Source organism: Ctenopharyngodon idella, chromosome 24 (assembly GCF_019924925.1).
Source record: "Ctenopharyngodon idella isolate HZGC_01 chromosome 24, HZGC01, whole genome shotgun sequence".
Classification (NCBI taxonomy): Eukaryota; Metazoa; Chordata; class Actinopteri; order Cypriniformes; family Xenocyprididae; genus Ctenopharyngodon; species Ctenopharyngodon idella.
Genome location: NC_067243.1, coordinates 13,657,036 through 13,678,318, shown reverse-complemented (window position 1 = coordinate 13,678,318; position 21,283 = coordinate 13,657,036). Strand labels below are relative to the sequence as shown.

General features: G+C 36.0%; 1 protein-coding gene across 1 annotated transcript; it reads left to right on the top strand.

Annotated features, from left to right (window-relative positions):
* Positions 1–6,807: 6,807 nt before the first annotated feature.
* On the top strand, positions 6,808–21,047 carry dnajc24 (DnaJ (Hsp40) homolog, subfamily C, member 24). The gene is made up of 6 exons (XM_051884792.1): positions 6,808–6,945; positions 7,041–7,144; positions 7,442–7,553; positions 13,813–13,951; positions 19,526–19,594; positions 19,678–21,047. Exons 3-6 carry the CDS (start codon positions 7,446–7,448, stop codon positions 19,809–19,811), a joined length of 450 nt encoding a protein of 149 aa, XP_051740752.1. The 5' UTR covers positions 6,808–6,945; positions 7,041–7,144; positions 7,442–7,445; the 3' UTR covers positions 19,812–21,047.
* The last annotated feature ends 236 nt before the right edge of the window (positions 21,048–21,283 follow it).

Here is a 21,283-nt window from a genome sequence, read left to right as displayed (position 1 = left end):
TGTTGAACCCGCAAAGAGGTAATGACTGTACAAGTTTTAGGGGTGTTAATGAAAGCTATGGATCTACTCGATCTTTGTTTTGATCATCATTCTGAATCTGATCCGGACGTACTCTTTGGCTGTCCGAAAACACATAGGTATTTATTTTGAATAAGTAATTACTTAATGACCACTGAAAAAGTATGTTCTAAATAGAATGTAATTTGGACGTACTACATCAGCCATGTTGTCTTTGTCATATGACATACAGCGTCAGTTGCATAGCTTCACTGCTATTCACATATCCTCTCCCGTGGCCTCATGGGATAGTAAAGTGTCCATCGTATGCACACCTCAGAATCTCGCCGGAAGTAATAGGTCTTCCGGGTACTATGCGATTTCGGAAGCAACCACTGACTTTTTAAAAAAAAATTTATTTATAACATTTACATTCAAGTGTTGATTAAAAAGGAATACATGGTTAAAAAGGTTTTTTTTTTTTTTTTATAAAGGCAGAGGTATGGAAGCTTGTTTCTGGCTGGCAACTTTTTAAGGAAACGCTGGCAGGAAAGGAGTTAACAATAAAGATGCCACAGAAGAACCATTTTTGGTTCTCCAAAGAACCTTTAAGTGAACAGTTCTTAAAATAACAACTTTTTTTCTGAGTGTAAAGAACATTTTAATACACTATAAGGCTATAAAGAACACTATAGAGAACCTTTTGTGCAATGGAAAGGTTCTATTAAAAGGTTCTTCTTTATTTTGAGCATTTAACAACTTTTTGAGGTAACCTACAGCTTCTTTGGCCCAGAGTTTTAAAAAATAAATCTCTGGAGTTATGGACACAGCAGGAACAGCCAGTTTCCTAGAGCCAAATTTCAGGGTGAAATTCAACTCAGGGTCAGTGAACAAACTGATCACTCATAATCTCTGGCTTCAACATCAACTAGCTGAAATTATTTGTCTTTTATGAAATTTCATTTCATGGTTTGCAAAATACGAACCATTTAAAACTGTTCTGCTCTTAGCATGAAGCTCAACCACAATCTAATAGACTTCTACAGTAGGTGAAGTCTATAATACCTGTTAGCATTGCTAGGATCGGTGTTGGGGAAAGTTACGTGGTTTAAAAGTTACGTGTTACAATATTGCGTTACTCTCTAGAAAAGTAACTAATTGCATTATTTAGTTACTTTTTATGGAAAGTAATGCATTATGTTACTTTTGCGTTACTTTTCTCACCTGGGCTATAGGCTTGCTTGTTTGTTTTTTTAATAACAACAACAACAACAACAACAAAAAAGTTATATTTTTGGCTAATGTAAAGGGCCTTTTTTTCACACCAAAAATGAAATGAGTAAGCCTCAGGCTGAAGGAAATGCAAATTCACGTCTATATAGTAGAGGGTGCCGCTCACACAAATCTTTCAGCTGTGCTGCCATTCTGGATTGTAGAAGAAAGTTCAAAACTGTGTTCAAAATCGCCCCCTATACCCTCATTCACTATTCCTTACATTACTCCACTAATATAGTCCACTTGAAGGAGTGAATGAAAACGAGTGAGTGAATTCAGACACTGTGTGCGCCGGAAGGGCTGCTGCTTTTGCATAGTTTGTGCTTGTTGTTTATTAATCATTTGAAACTTAGAAAAAACCCAATAGGATTTTCCCATAGGCTTTTGGATTATTGTAAGGTGACCAGATTTCTGAAATGGAAACTGGGGACATTTCCTATTTGAGTGGTCAATAGTAACCACTGTAAAAGCAGTTCAAAACATATGCCTAATATAACATTAGTATGACTTTACAAAAGCACATCACATTACAAAAATAAAACAACATAAATATAAGAAGATAAATATAAAATGGCATTTAACAAATATTTTTTAACATTATTGAATTTAATATTTTAATTTTCACAAGCTGTTTTTAGCTAATGTATACAGGAATTACAACTGTTTTAACTTTTAACTATTTTTATTTAGCATTTTAGACTAATTTTAAGCACAAAGTACGTGTATTTTATTTTATTTTTTATTTATTCATATCTGAGTGTAGGCCTACCTTCATCACGCTGTTAAGACGTGTGTGTGGAAATTGATGCGTTGTGACTGCGGAACTTTTGTGGACGTTTAAAATTGTGCAAAACAATCTCGCATCCTGTTGAGGCCCTGTTATAAAACATACAATCAGTATTACTTTAATTTAACATGAATAGTTAGTATGTTACTACCTTGAAACCGATAACGACGTTTATTTTGATATTTGACGATAATGGCGCTTTGCTCTGGTCCAGATCCAGATTCAGATCACGTTCCTCATGAAGTAGCGGCGCGCGCGCGACCAAGTGTAGCTGCACAGCCCCCTCTGTTGGAGAACATGATCACTACACAATTTCTCCAGCAGGCTGCTGTATGCTGGTCGGTCTTTTTGCAATGTACAGGTGCTGGTCATATAATTAGAATATCGTAAAAAAGTTCATTTTTTTATTGTAAATTATTTTAAAAAATGAAACTTTCATATATTCTAGATTCCCTACATGTAAAGTAAAACATTTCAAAAGGTTTTTTTTTTTAATTTGTTGATTAGAGCGTACAGCTAATGAAAGTCCAAAATCCAGTATCTCAAAATATTAGAATATTTACATTTGAGTTTCATTAAATGACCATCCCTACAGTATAAATTCCGGGTATCTTTTGTTCTTTGAAACCACACTAATGGGGAAGACTGCTGACTTGGCAATGGTCCAGGAGACAATCATTGACACCCTCCACAAAGAGAGTAAGTCACAGAAGGTCATTACTGAATGGGGTGGCTGTTTACAGAGTGATGTATCAAAGCATATTAAATGCAAAGTTGACTGGAAGGAAGAAATTGGGTAGGCAAAGGTGCACAAGCAACAGGGATGACCGCAAGCTTGAGAATACTGTCAAGTAAAGCTGATTCAAACACTTGGGAGAGCTTCACAATGAGTAGAATGAAGCCGGAGTCAGCGCATCAAGAGTCACCACACTCAGACATCTTCAGGAAAAGGACTACCAAGCCACTTCTGAAACAGAAACAATGTCAGAAGCATCTTACCTGGGCTAAGGAGAAAAAGAACTGGACAGTGAACAGTGGTCGAAAGTCCTCTTTTCAGATAAAAGAAAATTTTGCATTTCATGTTGAAATCATGGTCCCAGAGTCTGAAGGAAGACTGGAGAGGCACAGAATCCAAGCTGCTTGAAGTCTAGTGTGAAGTTTCTGAAGTCAATAATGATTTGGGGGGGCCGTGACGTCTGCTGGTGTTGGTCCATTGTGTTTTATCAAGTGCAAAGTCAATGCAGCCATCTTCCAGGAGATTTTGGAGCACTTTATGCTTCCATCTGCTGACAAGCTTTATGGAGATGCTGATTTCCTTTTCCAGCAGGACTTTAGCACCTGCCCACAGTGCAAAAACCACTTCCAAGTGGTTTGCTGACCATGATATTACTGTGCTTTATTGGCCAGCCAATATGCCTGACCTGAATCTATGGGATATTTTCAAGAGAAAGATGAGAAACAGTCGATCCAACAATATACAGATGATCTGAAGGCTCAATAGTGCCTCAGCAGTGCCACAGGCTGATCACTTCCATGCCACACTTCACTGATGCAGTAATTTGTGCTAGGAGCAAGTCATTTGCTGTAATATGTCCTGCCGATCAAGTATTGAGTGCACAAAAGAACATACTTTAAAGAACTTGAACTTTTCTGTTTTGCAAATCCATTTTTTGATTGATCTTAGGAAATATTCTAATATTTTGAAATACTGGATTTTGGACTTTCATGAGCTGTACGCTCTAATCATCAAAATTAAAAAAAAAAACTTTTGAAATGTTTTACTTTACATGTAGGGAATCTAGAATATATGAAAGTTTCATTTTTTAAAATAATTTATAATAAAAAAATGAACTTTTTGATGATATTCTAATTATATGACCAGCACCTGTATATGTGGGTTGTTTTGAACGAGCTATAAAACGGGGACAGAACACCAAAAACTGGGACTGTCCCCGGAAAACGGGGACGTCTGGTCACCCTAGATTATCGCAAAAAACAAGCTCTGTGATCAACAAAAGTTTATGATACTTCCACGTTTTGTCCATCAATATAAATTTCACAGATGAACAACTTTTATGAATTTTGAAGCCTAAATGCAGTCGCCAGAAGTAAAAAGCTAAAGGTAGGCTATAAACGAACTACACAACGGTCACGCGACTTCAACGACACCACCACTGAGCTAAGCTTCCGACATCTCTCTTAGTTTTTAGCTAAGAACATTTTAAAAACATCATCAAATTTGAGTTATACTAGGTTATAAATGCACAATTATAAGCATAACGAGGCTGTAAAAGCAGACTGAGCTGGCGTGACAGCCTCTGTAGTCCCATTTGGCCCCTTGTTAGCAGCCGCCTTTTTCAAGATACGTAACAGCTTAGAAAAATCACATTTAACCAAAATCTTATTCAAAAAAATCCATTGACTTCGGGCTAAAATGCTAACGCGTTTGAGCATTTAGGCATACAAAATTATGCCATACCTGCACCACTCTATGTCCACTCTGGTTTCTGACACCACTACAAATGACTGTCCCCTCAAATAGTGCTCTATTTAAGGGTATAGGGGCGATTTTGGACACATAACACTCTTACTTCAACAATAAAAACAAAACAAAATAAAACAAATGTGATGTTTAGCTAAGGTCGTTTTTGCTTATTCATATGGTTGAATTGGATCATCAAAGGTAAGCAGCAAAGACATTGGTTAATAAAGTGAAATTAAATACATAAAGTATATTGTATTATTTCATTATTGTAGTTTGCGTTTCACTGTTTTAATTAATTTTGAGGAATACTGAATGTTTTTGTGCAAGTGAGATGAGTAAATGCTCACATTTAGTCTAGAACTACAATAACCGTCATGTTTACACAGCACACAGCTTACTCCCAATTTCTTTCAACATGGGGACAGTCAGTAAATGGGAAAACAAAGTAACTTGTGTTATTTATTTGAAAAAGTAGCTCAGATATTTTGTTGTAAATTTAAAAGTAATGCATTACTTAGTTACTTGAAAAAAAGTAATCTGATTACATAACTTGCATTACTTGTAATGTCTTACCCCCAACACTGCTTAGATTATGTTTTTACTACAGAAGTTCATGAAGAACTGCCTTATTAAACTAAGGATAATCAGGTTTAATTTATGAATGACCTTAGGAACTCAAAGAGATGCATTTGCTCGTTTGATTATCGAGTGCTTCAAGGATTTATGCATCACACACAATACACAAGAACAAAGCTGAAACTAATCAGAATGCCATTTGCTAATTACTTTGTTTAATTCCTCCCAACTTCTAAATCAGTAATTAGCACAAATAATTATATGTTAGAACTGTTGCACAATGTCATGGTAAAGTTTGTTCTGTTTGCTTTTCAGTTCCAGTAATTAAAGTAATATTTGAGTGCCGTTAGATGTACGCCAGTCAGAAGCTTTTCTCATTAACACCTACAGAGTCTGTAAATAACAGCAGCAGTCGAAAAGTATTAAAGACACTATACAGCAGACAGTGTTTGACATATAAAATGTCTTTATAATTCTGTTAAAATGTTTTCTAAGTGACATCCTCCATATATTGAAAATATAAAAATTGCCTTTATGTTTATAGAATGGGAAGCAACAAATTAGTATAACCTAATGATTCTGTAATAAACCCTAGTATTTTCTCTACAACTTTTAAGACAGCACAACTTTTCCTGCCCTCGAAGTGTCGAAGTAGAATTACAAAAACGAATTACATGCATCAGTAAAACAAGAAAACAAACAGCTGTTATTGTGCCTTATTCATCTGAAATGTCAAACAAAAAAATCTGTACATTTCATCATGGAATTATTAATTGCTTCATAATAAACCTAAATTGAGTAAACATGCCTCGACAAACAATCTGTTTTGTCTGTTACATGTGGCATCTTTCACAGTGCTCATTAAAGACTTTGTTAATTAGCAGCTGGAGACAGTGGCTGAGGTGTGCACAGTGTGATTTTTTTTTCTTCTTCTTTCTTTCTTTTTCTGCCCTCTGTAGACTATGACACTCATGATATTTTAGATAATTCCCAGCACAATTAACAAACATCCACCAACTTTTCTCGCAACCCTTGTCACAATCACACATATGCTACGAGATGGAAGTGTTTTTTGTAATTTTGTCAAAGTAAAATATCACTATTTTATGACATCCTGTTATAATATAATGCTTCCATTTTTATTATTATTATTATTTTTTAGCTCAGTGCTGTATTTAAACAAGTTTTAAAAGATGTGCTTTAGGATTTTTCCAGGTAGCCTAAATAAAGTATCATTAGAATTCTACAATAAGGTTTCATTTAACATTATTAACTACATTAGTTAACATTAACAATGAAAAATACTTATAAAGCATTTCTTAATCTTAGTTAATGTTAATTCCAGCATTTACTAATACATTATTAAACCCAGAAGTTGCATTATAGTTAATGTTAGTTAATTACCGAATTTATTTAGCGAAGTAACTGTAAAAATACATCCATATTTATATCTGCATGTCCTGTCATCTGTTCCACCCATATCAAATAATACCGCAAATCAACGAATCTGTCTTATACCTAAAATCCCAATAAAATGTGAATTAGAACCATTCTAGAATCAATTTTTGTTATTCATTAAATTGTTCAAACTAAAAAGTAAAAAAGGGTCTAATTTAAATAAATTAGCAGCTGTCGCAAGCTGTAACTAAAACGCTGGTTTGCCTCCAGGCAGCTCGTCTCTGTTTCCATAGATGCAGCAGCGTGCCCGCTCTGGTGTTTCTCTCTAAAGCATCCGTGTAGAAACGTTAGCTCGAGGAGTTCCGCCATCTTCGAGAGCAGTGAAAAGCTCAAACATAGACATCAAATTGTCCAACTACAAACATAAGTGCGAATTATTTGTCGTGTTACCCAATTTGGATAGTTCAAAACACTGTCTGATTATAAAAGATGATTTTATCAAATCATACATGTTTCTGTCAGGGCGTTAAAGAGCGAGACAAACCCTCACACGGGAAGCAGCATGGACGGGAACGGGCAACGCTAATGACAGCTGTATAGAAACGGAGAAAACATCTTCAAATTAGGTTAGGAAGCGCGACAGTTCCCTTATACGATACTATCCTACAATATATATATGTATATCTTACTTTTTATCGCTTTGCATGCTTTTTCGGTAGTATGTGATGTGCTGTACATGCTGTCAACTGTCTGCTGAAGACAGACTATATTAAACCTATTTACTATTAACTAATCATTACTTTTAAAGAGTAATATGGTCAGTATGAATGTGAGCATGTTATAAATTAAAAGTTAGAAAATCGTCCTGTTGTTTTGAACAAATAATTCATGCTTTCCTCTGTATTTATGTATGTATTCTGCAGAATTATGGCAAATACCCCTGGTCTACATAAAGACTGGTACTCGATTCTGGGTGCCTGTCCAACAGATGACATACAAGAGCTGAAACAGAAGTATCAGAAACTCATCCTCATGGTAGGTGCTCAGCAAATGTTCCCATACATCAGTGGTTCTCAACCAGGGGGCTGGTCCCACTAAAATAATTTCAACTAAGTTGCATTAAAATTATCAGAAATTGCTGAAAATCAAGCCAATCAAGCCCTTTAAATTGTACTCCGAACAGGTTCAAACTGTCCCCGCCTCGAATTGTTTTTTCTTGCTTAATTCCCATAGTGCCTGGTCACTGAGAGATCATATGAAATAATAATTTATAACAAAAATATACATTTTATATATATATATATATATATATATATATATAGGGACCAAATATCTACATTATGGTCAGGATATATATTACATATACAGTCATACACATAAATAGACACAAACACTTTTTATTTTTGTGTACGGGTGATTGACGAATAAGGTTTTTAAAAGTGTAAAAAACATAATGGAGATATAATTAATTTTGAAGTTTTATTAAGTGTTAACAATGAGATTATATGGTTTTTATAATCAATTAACACTGCTTTTGTCATTTTTCGCAAGATGGACAAAATTTGTCACCAGAAAAGTCAAAATTTCGGTTTTACTGAATGACACTTTTGGTTATTCCGAATGACGATATTTTCAAACAATGCTAACAGGCTGATATCTAGCTAGCTAGCTAGCAAAAGAACAATCAAACTTTTTATATTTAGTACAAGTTTTTAAAATATTACATTTTCTATGTTTTATAGCGGTTGTACCGAATGACCTGATGTTTCGGGACATGCGTATGAGCAATTGAAAACATGAATTTTTCAAATAGTTAAAAGAGAGTTAGTTACTTTGCTTCATGACCATGTGGTCCTTTGCAGGTGTCTGAATGATGTCACATGATATTGACCACATGACTTGATCCAAAATGGTCCCTTTATATTGGTTACTCCGAATGACATCAATGAAATTAATTTTTCCGGACATTCTTTCTCATAACAAAGCAATGACTAATACACATAAGTTTAATACCATTTTAATAAATCTTGATAAATGACGTTATAAAATCATGCCAGAATAAAAAAATATATACATTTATTACATTTTAAGATATTTTAATAACAAATGAAATGACTGTATTGGCCTTTGGACAGTTAAACCGAATGACCTTTTGACACTTCAAAATCTTTAAAATACCTTTATGTGTAGGAAAATATAATTAAAACCTTTTGGATTCGATAAATAAGATCTTGTTGTACTACCTTACATACTTCGAATGTCATATCTTTGTTTTTTATTATTACTAAGGCCTTTGGACAAAAAAAATGACCCATCACGTCATTGACCCATACTCATGTGTATCAAATATTTACATTATGGTCAGAAGTGTGCAGACTAACAAACAGTTCCTGAAACTTCTGAAGTCACAAAATTAATTACAGTATGTATATATATATATATATATATATATATATATTACTGATACTCTTAGTTTTGAATATTGTGTTGGAAAACAGTGGGCCTTGGAGTCAATTAAATGTTATTTAATACACAATAAATGCTGTATGTTATGCAGTGCATGTCTACTGAGCTCAAACTGATCAAATTGATACCGAGATAAAGATTATGCTTGATTCTTCCATCAAAGTTTCCTCCAAGGGCAAATTGTTCTTGCTAAATACGAGCTTTGAAAACATATGCACAATTAATCAATGGCATCAGTATTTCTCATTAATACACATTGCAGGTGGATTTATCCCAGTCAAGTTATACTTAAGCTGATTTGTTTAATCCCAAACCCATTTTAATTACAGCAATCTCATAACACCAGTCGATCAATCAGGATGTGTGCCGTGCAATTTGTAGAAGCAGTTTGAAGACTCAAATATGCCTTATGCAATATACAGCAGGAGAGTGATTGGAAATGAAATTGATAACTTTTTAGCCAGTCATAGTCAAATGAATCAGCATCTTGTGATAGAAATGACATCACATATTGGTTTCTTCATATTATAGCTAGACAGTTGGGCAGGAGTCAGTTTACTGATTCAGAATTCAGCATTGCCATTGTAACCTCAGGCTTAAAGCAATCTATACTGCTGTAATACCAGGATTACTGTTTGCAGTCACTCAGTGTCCTGCCTCATTTTCATTCTGAGATCCGCCTGACAGTAGGTGGCAGTAGTGTGATGGTAGTAGCCTTTGTGCCCCAGTCTCTCTCCTCCCTCTCCATTGAAGCAGAAAGCGGCTGCAGGCAGCACACCAGAGCCCAGCGGAGGATGTGGCAGTGCTCCCTTCGCAGCCTCTGAGAGATGATGATGTATTGTTAGAGCTGGCGAGTGCTCCAAATTGCCCAGCCCTTTATATTGTGTTCCTGCTCTCCAAGCTCCATTAGCCCCAGTAAATGAATATTTTACAATGCGTGCAAAGAGACAGCAATTAAAGCGTGTAACTCCAGAGGGGCAGGAGGACGGGCTGCTCTAACAGAGCTCCAGCCTCTCGTTGTGTTATGTATTTATGACAAGTACCTGAGCTAGCAGTACAGACTGGAAATTGTAGAGTGACACTATAGTAAATGTGTGATAACCACATTAGTGTTTGCAACATTGAGGCTGAATACATCTTAAGAAGACTTCGGAAATAGTAAGCATTAACATTATATACATTATATGCTTACAAGTGTAGTAAGCATTAACATTCCAATGCTAAATCATCTTCATTTGTATAGCGCTTTTTACAATACAGATTGTTTCAAAGCAGCTTCACAGTGATAACAGGAAAATGAATGAACAGAGATTATTTTGGCTTTACAGCAGCTCTAGGAAAAAGTTGTTATCGAGCTAAAGTAAGTTTTTCATTGAATCACTTCCATTGTAAATCGCATTCGCTAAGGTAACTTATATATTTGAGTCATGTGACATAATCTGATTTTTATTTTTAAAAGATGGGCCCAGATTCTGAAAGAATTATATACAGCATTGGGATTTAATTTTGTGTATATATAACATATTTTAACATCACTACAGTTCAAAAAATTGGGATCAGTAAGAATTTTTGGTAACACTTTATTTTAATGTGTCCTTGTTACACATTACATGTATTTACTATAGTAATAACCATACATTAGGTATAATTACATGCAACTAACCCTAAACCAAACCCTAATCCTACCCTAACCCTAAAGTAAGTACATGTACTTAATTAATATTACTCAGTACTTATATGTGTAATTACACAGTTATAGGGACACATTAAAATAAAGTTTAACCAAATTTTTTTTCAACAAAGCTGCATGAAATCGATCAAAAGTGACAGTAAAGATATTTATAATGTAACATTTTTATTTTAAATAAATGCTGTTCTTTTTAACTTTATGTTCATTAAAGAATCCTGAAAAATAAACAAATTATAATGGTTTCCACAATATTAAGCAAACTGTTCAACATTCATAAGAAAAGTTTTTTGACTACCAACTCAGCATATTAAAATTGTTTCTGAAGGGTCCTGATCTTTCAAAAATATCTTACTGACCCCAAGCTGTTGAACAGTAGTCTTTGTATGTAATCTAAATAAAAAATGAAGTAATATAATATTAAAGGGAAAGTTCTGTCATCATTTACTCATCCTTATGTTGTTACAAACCTTTATGAGTTTTGTTAAAAGAAGATATTTTGAAGAATGATGGTAACCAGACAGTTGACGGTAGCCATTGACTTCCATAGTATTTTTTTTTTTCCTACTATGGAAGTCAATGGCTACCGTCGACTGTTTCAAAATATCTTCTTTTGTGTTAAGCAGAAGAAAGAAATTCATACTGGTTTGGACCAACTTGAGGGTGAGTAAATGTTAATTTTTGGGTGAGCTATCCCTTTAAATAATAAAGCAAATAATAATCATGAATAATACAATGAGGGACATTTTTTAAAGATCTAAAGATTTCTTAAAGCCTAAGCTTCTACCAATTAAAAATATATTCATACATTTTTACTTTTTAAAAAATCTTGAATTTTTAAATTCAGCCCAGCGTATCTTCATCTTTCCATCAGACACTCAATCAAACGCTCTGTTACGACAGACCTGAAACAGTTCACAGGGACTGTCTATTTGACAAAAGTCTACCCAGGGAGATGTTTGTGGAGCAGCGGTATGTGCTTGCCAGGGCTAAGCTGCACTTCACACCTGTGGTCCTGACTCCTCAAGCTCACCTACAAAGAGTAGAGCGAAGCAAAACCCTATCTCCGATTCCGCCACTGGGGAGAGAGTCTAATTCTCTAGCAGAATCTGGCATCCTGCTGGAGGTAACTGAGAAATTGTGCTGCCAAGCTTGCTCAACTATTCTCAGGGTTCAGGAAAGGAGCTGTTTTTCCTTTTCTGTGCTGGCTGAGAATAGATGTTGGACATATTACTTCGGGAAAGGTGATGGTTCAGCTTGCCACACCTCTGTTATTTAAACCAATGTTTTTGCACATGCATATTCATTGCCATTATGGGTACTAAAATACACCCCAAAACGCGTCATAATGTAGATTGATTTATGTGAGTTTCCGTGTTGAGAACATTCATTAAAATCCCATCTTCAAACAGACAACTTTAAGCATCATGTAGTTTGTTGAAGCACAAGGTTTAGTTTTATATTTTAGAGATATTAGGTTAACACCTGGTGCATTATATTTCCAGTGTTATTCTATCTAGATGGCTTCGCTGTTTTAAAGTTTCACTTACAGCTCAAGTTTTCACTTTAGCTATTTAGCTTTGGTCATTCTCTGATCCTCTGATCTGAAGCATCCTAAACACAAATCGATTTAATCCTCTTAGCTGGTATCCTGTGCAGTTCCTAATCTTAATGTCTTTTTTACTCTGGTACTTTTAATTAAACTGAGATTTGAGTGGAGAAGGATGCTTTTCTTGCATTTTACCAACTTGAAATTCTTCTCAGATTGTAATGACGGCGTGTGAAAGCGCTAGTGCTGGATTGAATGCACTGCCAAAAGCCTTCCGTCAATTGGATGGCTGCAATGAATGATTTACGTCAGTATATTTAAGGATCTTTCAGTTAAAGTTCATTGGCCCCTCTTTTTCATATTTTAGAGTGGGCTGCGAGGCGGCAGAGCGCTGTGTCCTCTTTCACCCGATCTGTAAAAATGCCAAGAAATGGTTAATGATTCTCTCAATCAGGAAGTTAATTTTTGGCTTGTTGCTGAAGTTGCTTTTCTGTTCCTCTTCTCATCGCATTCTGACCGCCCATTAACAAAGTGAAAACAACAACAAAAACACAAACAGAGAAGGGGACAGGGAGGGGAGGGATGAACGGGAAACAACGGAGAACGGGCACCCTTAAATTTTAATTAGTTTTAAACGTAATTGCTTGAAATGATTAGTTGAATTCAGTCTTCCTGTTACTTAAAATTAAAAATATAATCGCTGTGGACAGTAATTGGCTTGCCCCAGATTGTCGGTTATTGTAGCCCAGTGTCACCCCATGCATCATTACCCGACTTTGGCGGCGATGCAGCTTCTGAACTATAGTGACCATACAAAAACACAAACACACACACATGCTATGCTGTGCTCGCCTGTGCCAGAGCATAATCAGAGTTTGGTTGAATGCCTGCTCGAAAGGATCTAAGTTGTTTTCCGTTTGCCCCTTTCAACCTTGCTCTTCTCCAGTGGGCGAATGAAGTGCCCCACGGCTCAGCCGACCCTCGACCCCCTCTAATCGATAGCCACAGCCCACGATCCGTAGATTCCTCAAGGAAAATGACTCTGTACTGTAAGGATCCATCCAGGCTGGAAGGGACTGACAAAATAACCCCTAAAGCTCACTTTAGGCTGCATTAGACTTCTGGGTAAAAAATGTTTATTTTGGTGAAGCTGTGAGACGGTGAGAACTGTCATATTTTAGGACACATAGTGGGGATTGCATTAGTGTATTTGGCTGGAGGAAGGAGGCGGCCTTTGCCCTTCTAACTGTCTACTCGGTCTAGTCTTGTCATTGAAAAGACATATCTGTCCTAACTGATATATATTTTGCACATTGTCCGTTTTTGTGTCCATGGTCTGCCTTCTCTGGTAAATTGTCCAAAAGCACAGCAAGTCCATCAGCAAATTCCCCATGAACTTTTTCGTCAAGACTCGTCATCTTGTTTACATTTTTATTATTATTCTACCTTTTGTATCTCCAATCGTATTGACAGTTTCTGTTGTGATTTAGTTGCATAAAAAATGTTTTTGTCCAAATGTAATAGTTTCAATCTAGCATGACTGTCATTGGATATCTTTTTTGTGAGTCTCATCACTGCATTTTGATTGGCAGTTTCACCCGGACAAGCAGAGGCCGGACTTATCAGAAGGGGAGGCGGAGCAGCACCTGCAGAGATTCATTGACATCGACCAGGCTTGGAAAATCTTGAGTAATGAGGAGAGCAGGAAGGAGTACAACCTCCAGCTACGGGGTACGTTCCTTCCTGTCTATCCTCTTGTGCACTTTCAGTCTCATCCTTCTAAGTACTGAAACTTTACTACAGTGGATTTGGAGGAATTGTGTTTAGATGGGCTACGCTGTATTGAATTTCGTAAATGCTTTTGCCAAGCGACCACACTTGTGATTTTTGGGGACCAAAATATCATAGAGACATGAAGTGGGTTTTATTTGTTAATTAATCACCTTGCAACACCCTAGTAACCGCCCGGAATACTTTGGAATTTTCAGTTTCATTCAGTATTCATACAGTTTTTGGAAGAATTCTGTTTGGATGCAGTGGGCTTCATTGTATTGAATTTTGTAAATAATCAATGATGATAAAATGGGCAATAATATTTAGACTAAAGGTATGGTCACAATTAACATAGTTCAGGCAAATTTCACGGGCGAAATCCAGTCATTTCAATAGGAATCTGCGTGATTGGGAGTTTTGTGAATGGCAAAAAAACCTTGCCCACGCAGATTTCGCTTGTTCAGTTTGGTTGAGTGAAATCGCCATGCTGAACAACAGAAGGCTGCTTGGTTTGAAAGTGAATTCTGTGTGAGCGGTGCTTCATACATTGCTACATTATGGTCAATGTAGCTTTTTTGCTCTCAAAATTTTGTAGAAATTTCGTTAATGACACCGCTCCTTAAAAGTGAAGAAGGGATCATATTTAGGGACCTGAATATCATAGAGACATGGAATGGACACTTTTGACTCAATAAATAGTAGGGCTGCCCTCGATTTTAAAGATTTTTCTAGTCGACTAATAGTCGTTCATTTAAGCGATACGTCGACTAATCACACGTGTATATTAATAAGCCATATAAATCCTAATAATGAGCCTTAAATTGCCTATATATAATACATAGCCTAATCAGCGCTCAACGCACCCATAAAGCTTAAGTCGTATGAAGAAGAATGTCGTAAAAAAAAACTGCAAGGGGAAACATTTTAATAAGGCAACATTTTAAAAACACTAATGCAATGTCTAAACATTTTAATAATTTATTGGTAATGTTTTCTGTGTTTTCGTGTAAGTCGACGATGCTGAATCTCCACAGTAGTAGTCTCGCCTATATGCATGTTTCACACAGATTACATAATCTGAGAATATTTGTTTTCCACTTGAATTGGTTGACAATCACTTGACATTTCAAGCTTTCTATAGATACATTTCTCATGTCTGTGAGGCAAGTATACACTGAGTTTTGGTTTATTTTTTTGATGTGCTCAAGTCACAGAGACCGAGGCGGCAGAAAGCACATCTTGTATGTTTTCTTTATTTTACAAAGGCATAACGTTTTCTTGTTATTGCGAGTTTACACAAATAAAAGTACTACAGTTTTTACAGTTTTGAATGATGTATTACTCTTATCTATATGACCAAAAATGATTGAGTATTTTAAGTTCTTTCTGCTGTTATCCAGAAAAAATGCAAGTGATCACGCCAGCGCTTCCATGTCTTGCAGTATAAGCCCGCTATACTTCAGCTTCCACACGCCGCAACACTTGGTTATGCACCTAATAATAGTGCACATTTATCTAGGTTAATGTTAGGTTAAAAGTAAAGTTGCTACTATTTACATGTTTCAAATGGTGAGCCATATTTGAGGTCAGTGGATGATAGGCGAACGTTTGGATTTCTTGCCAGACTTACTGTACTTACTACAAGGACCCTCTGTTAACGATCTGTCCCTCATTGACTACTTGACTTCGACACGTTTTTTTTTTTTCTTTGCGACAAACCAACTAATAAAATTTTTGGTCGACTAAGCCTCTTCTAGTCGACTAACGATTAGTCGGATATTAGGGGTCAGCCCTAATAAATAGTCTCACAGCAATGCCTTAGCAACTATCCAGAACAGTCTAGCACTGATGAGTGCAACTCATGTTTACTCTGGAAAAATAACATAAAAATTCATCATTTCCGTTCATCTTTGATAATTTATTAAGAGCATAAAGCAGATTTGTCACTAGCCCTTTGGCAAACTAAAATTGTCTGAAATATTTAAAATACCAAAAGAAGGAATGAGAACCGAGTTGTTGTCTTTGGTCTGGACAGATGCTTCCTTACAGAAGAGCGTAGCGAGAATTGTGGGTACTAGAGGAGGAGGGAAATAAAGAGAGAGAGCGAGAGAGAATGTAGGTCAGGTCTGTCACACATGGCCAGTTCTTACATGAAGTGATAGTCTGCTTCTCTCCTCTCTCGCCTAAGGAACAAGCTCCCCCTAGCCCTCCATTAGGACCTTCAATAAGTGTACATCCAGGGTCCTGTGCGCCATTAACTGGGGAGCTGTGGCATCGCCTTTGGGGGGGAACACTTTGCACAGCTACTTGCTAACGTAGATCGCCACAGCCACAGAATTGACATTTAGAGAGCGTCCACAGAAAAGCCAGGCCTCGTCTAGGCTGCACAGGCAGGAGTGATGGAGTTGACCGCCTCATTTAGATGCAGTGACTTTATTTCTGATATCAGACACACTTTTTTTTTTTTTCATTTGCAAGTATTAAATTACTTTTTTTTTTGTTTGTTTCAAAACAAATTATTCTTTAGATATGATGATAATTATATTAAATGTCTCTTACTGTGTGTATTTTGGCATAAAATTAATGTAAAGCAGATATTTCAAACTATGCGACCCTCGCACAAACAAGTTTGTTATTTCCTATATAGTAGAAGTGCACGATTCTGGATAAATTGAGAATCACATTTTTTGTTTCAAGATAGCGATCACGATTCTAAACAGACAACTAAACAAACAACATGTAATTTGCTAGAGGTGTGACAGAATGTTAATTGCCACAGTTTATTTAAAATTAAATAGAATTATTTTTAAAAAATCTGTTTGAATGAATGATTCAATGACTCACTCACTGCATTGACTGATGATATATAATTGTACATACTCATTTCCTCTATTTCTATACATTTTTTTTCTTTACCATCTTCTAATGCTCACTTAATCTTTTAAACACTAATAATTTGATAACACTGTTAAATGTAATTTTTAGAAAATGTTAAATATTATAATGTTGTGATGTCTAAATTAACCTGTAGCATTTAAAATGATTAATTTTATATTATTTTTAGACAATATAGTATTGAATTTTAAGTGACTTTATTGGTCATCATCGCTCATAACATGAAAATAATTATTGATGTGTCGGTATTGGTACAAAAATTTTACACAGGTCATAGAACGTAAACTGTGCAGTTCATATTTTAGTCTAATGGATGTAAAAATATTCTCAACTCTCAATTTAAGTCTATATGGTCCGTTTTAATTAAGTTTGAGATTGATTCTGGCCAGCTGAAAGGATACACTAATCCCTATCCAACTTAAGTAGCCTGCCCTGCAGTCATTAACTGAACACCGAAATGTGTGTCAATATTGACCAGACAACGTTTGATGTCAAATAGTGTGGCCTCTATGTAAAAGGCCACATCTAATTAGGTTTATCTTTAGCGGTTGCAAAATATATATATATAGTATTTATAAATATTCATGCACTCTACTTGCCAGCAATGTATTCAGCCTTGAATATTCATGAACAGGGTCTTATTCGTAAGATATAAGGAGAGATAGCACTTTACATGTGGTTACTGTCATAGGACTAAGTCTTTATACCTCTCATCAGTTTATGCATCTCTGATTTAATGACTGAGATGAAATGCATCAGCCCTAGCTGTACGTTCGTAACTGGAGGTTATTCTAGGGTACTCTGTATAGTATGAGGTAATTAATTGAGTTGTTGTGTTGCGTAACTGAAATCTTCCATTCAGTTTCCGACTTACGACAGCCCATTTCAAATTGATTCCAATCAGTTTTGCTTTCTGCTAAATGTTATACCCAAATAGAATCTGTATTCTTGAGGTGAATGGAGACACATCGGACTACTAATGTCAAAGATAGAGCTTGTTTCATTGTCTCATCAAGTTCTTTTTTTGTACTTGTAGGGTATGAATGATAAAAAATTAGTCGCTAGAACTGAAATGGCACCTACTTAGGACATTCCTTTAAACTAATTAAAAGAAAGCTTGATAAAATGTTGCATTCAAACCTGTTAATTGCCAATATCTCAGACAGGCTGTTAGAAAGGGACAAGAACCGTTACTTGTAAGTGTCACGTCTTTGGATTTCTTAATTCATTAGGAAGCGAAGAGATCTAATTTCATTCTCGGCCTCTTGACAATTAATTGTCATATTGCACTTTTCACACACAGTTTTAGTTTCAAATTCACTTATTAGCAGCCTTTGAAGAAGAGCCTTGTGAGATGCACAGCATTCCCTGCTTTAATATTCAATGAATATTTTAAGACAACTCATTTGTGTGTATTCATAGCAGCAGTAGGAGACATGAAGGCTTCGCTAGGACACTCTAAATGACCTCAGATGACTTCGCAGCTTCCCTTTTTCTAAATCTCTTATAAGTGGAACAGCGGCCCAGCAATCCTCCGTGATTATTGCTTAAATATTTCAACAAGCAAGGATTGCTCTGGAAACTTTTTGCAGATGCTTTGACTCTTCTTTCACACTTTCCTGTGAAAGCTCAAAGGTTCAGGATGTGGCTAATTTTTTTGACAAAAATTCAATGTGGTATCTATAACACAACTTTCAGAGAACATTAATATATATGACCGCTTCACCCAACGGTTCTGTGTATCACTACATAACACCCTTAGCAACCACTCTTAGCAATGTAAACTTGTGTTCTCAATTGATATTGTTCATTGAAGCTTACTGTATTATGTAGAAGAGTATTGTGAGAAAGAGATCAAGTGAGCGAGTTTATTACCTGCATGCAGATTTAGCATTTTCCTTCAGGTCAGTACTATGTTCATAATAAAAAATCTGTTTAAATGTCCAATGTATTATCAATGTATGTCCTTTTAACAGTTAAGGGGTTTTCCCGTGACTGACAGTGCTAGTCAAAGCATTTGTCAGTTGCGTCTTGTTCCGTGTTCACAACAATTCAGTCTTTTCAATGTAAAAGTCTTCGCTACTGACTGACACACTCATAAAGACGGTCTTTGCCACCATCTAATGGCGTAATAATGTAACTTCTTTTGCTGTTTACGGTCAGGGACTATTTTTTTCCGGCGGAAGGAAGGCTTTAGTGAAAGTTTACTTCATGAAAGTTGCATTGATACATATTTCTGGCTTTAATATTTGTGTTGTGTGGTAACCATTTTATAAAAGCAATAAGGTACTTGAAGCTAGTGCTGTATGGTGCATAAGTCACGGCTGAAGGGGTTGCTAACAACGCCCTTCAGCCGTGACTTATTTACTATACAGCACAGCCTCTCGTACCTTATTGCTTATATAATATATATATATATATATATATATATATATATCAGTATATATAGTATAAGCCATAATGTATTGCATTCCCCAGTGTTATTGTAAAATGCAATACTAAAAGGACTTCTTAACTGGTCCTTGAGGAAATACTGGTTTGTTCATGATAGAAAGAGGGCATATTGTCTCATTTCTTGCTTCATCCTGGATTGATCATCAATTTGACTTCATCTTCATATTACGTTTCTCTCTGCAGCACATGAACTGAAACAGAGCTGGCCAGTGGACGCTCATATAACACTAGACGACATGAACTGGGATTGTGGTTAGTTGGTACCCTGTTCTCAAGCTATTTACTGGTTATGTTTTAGTCTGGGTTACAATTATAAAGCATTTCTTCTGTTTCAGACACTGAGTGTTATACGTACGGCTGCCGCTGTGGAGGAGAATTCATCTTAGAGAAGGACGACGCACAAGAAATGGAAACAGTTGTGTGCTGCAGTTCCTGTTCGCTCAGCATTGAAGTTAAGAAGGTTACATGACACGTTTGGATACTTCAGACTAGTTTCGTATAGGACTGTTATTTAACACGTTACTAAAATGGGACTTATTCTATGGACACATAGTAGATTTTAACCTGAAGTCAACCTCATTCAGAACTGAGCCTGGCACCTATGAGGAATTATTTGTTTTGTTTTAGGAACTGTCCAAATTTTTCATCGGATGGATTCAAATTTCACAGTATACACTAAACATTTTCTAAAATTAAATATTTATTAATGAATTCAAAAGACATTTCTTTCTCCGCATAAACCCTCAAAGTGACCACATTGTGTAAACCTTCACATTATCCTTTTTTTTTTCTTTCTTGTGGAAGGGTGCAGCATATTTCATTTCATTGTACCTTTTAGCAAGTGCATCACCAAATAACTGTTTCCAGAACTGGGTCACACTAGACTCTCACTGTCTCAGAAAGCCCTTGGTTGTTTCCTTTGAGCTAGACATGCTCTTTTACAGACCAGACGTTTACGAAAAAAGAAAAAAAAAACATGCTGTTTGTTCCCCAGCCCCCTCCTTTCACTCCCCTGTGTTTGCGAGGACCAGGCGGCTCAGTAACCTCTTAGCTCTTGTTAACTTTGTTTGCATGTAAATAAATGCAGTTTTTTCCTCCTCCAACAATGAAGTCACAAACTGCCTCCACACATCACTGGTCGAAAAAGGCCCTCCAGTTAATGATGAGCTTTTCTTTTTTTCTTTCGAGCCTTATTGTTCTCCGGTCCACTCAATTTTGGGGGGGATCCGCAAGTTGTGGCATTGGAATAGGGTCATGGCTTTATTAAACTTCAAACAGTCATTAGGCTGTTTGCTAGAAATCTGTCGTCCCACAGTAGAAACAGCTTGATCGGGGCAAAACCACGCTTTTCATCAATGTCCTGAGGCCTGAACCGAGGCTAGACCTGCCAGTGGACCGGCAATGGACCGAACTGTAATCGACTGTGACATCAATTACGGATAATCTCATCACTTTTGGAGAGTGGGCTTGTCAAATCTCTAATTAAGTCCTCAGTTCCCCCTATATGTGCAGACAGGATCAACAACACATTATAGTGCAATGATGGACATCGTCATTCTATTTTTGAAGGGATCTAACTTTTAACCTTGCGTGCACTTGTGGGTCTGGTCAGGCATTTGGGCAGCTTTGTTTCTTTGAGTGATTGTCCCTTTATGACTGTAAATATAAAAGAATCATAATAATTAATAAAAATTTGAACGGTAAAGATGTGTTTTTTTTTTTAATGTTCTAGTCACTACTTGAGTTTTTTTATGTTTTATTATTTCAGCGTTCATAAAAATAGATTTCAAGTCAGATTTGAGTTTGAAAACTAAAAAAAACTATGTAGTTTTATTTTTTTAATACATTTTTAAATGTATATTTTATTGGCTATTGCAGTTACTTTTTCTGCTAAATGTTTGAAAAAATATTTAAAATATTATTGAAAATGATTTGTCGACA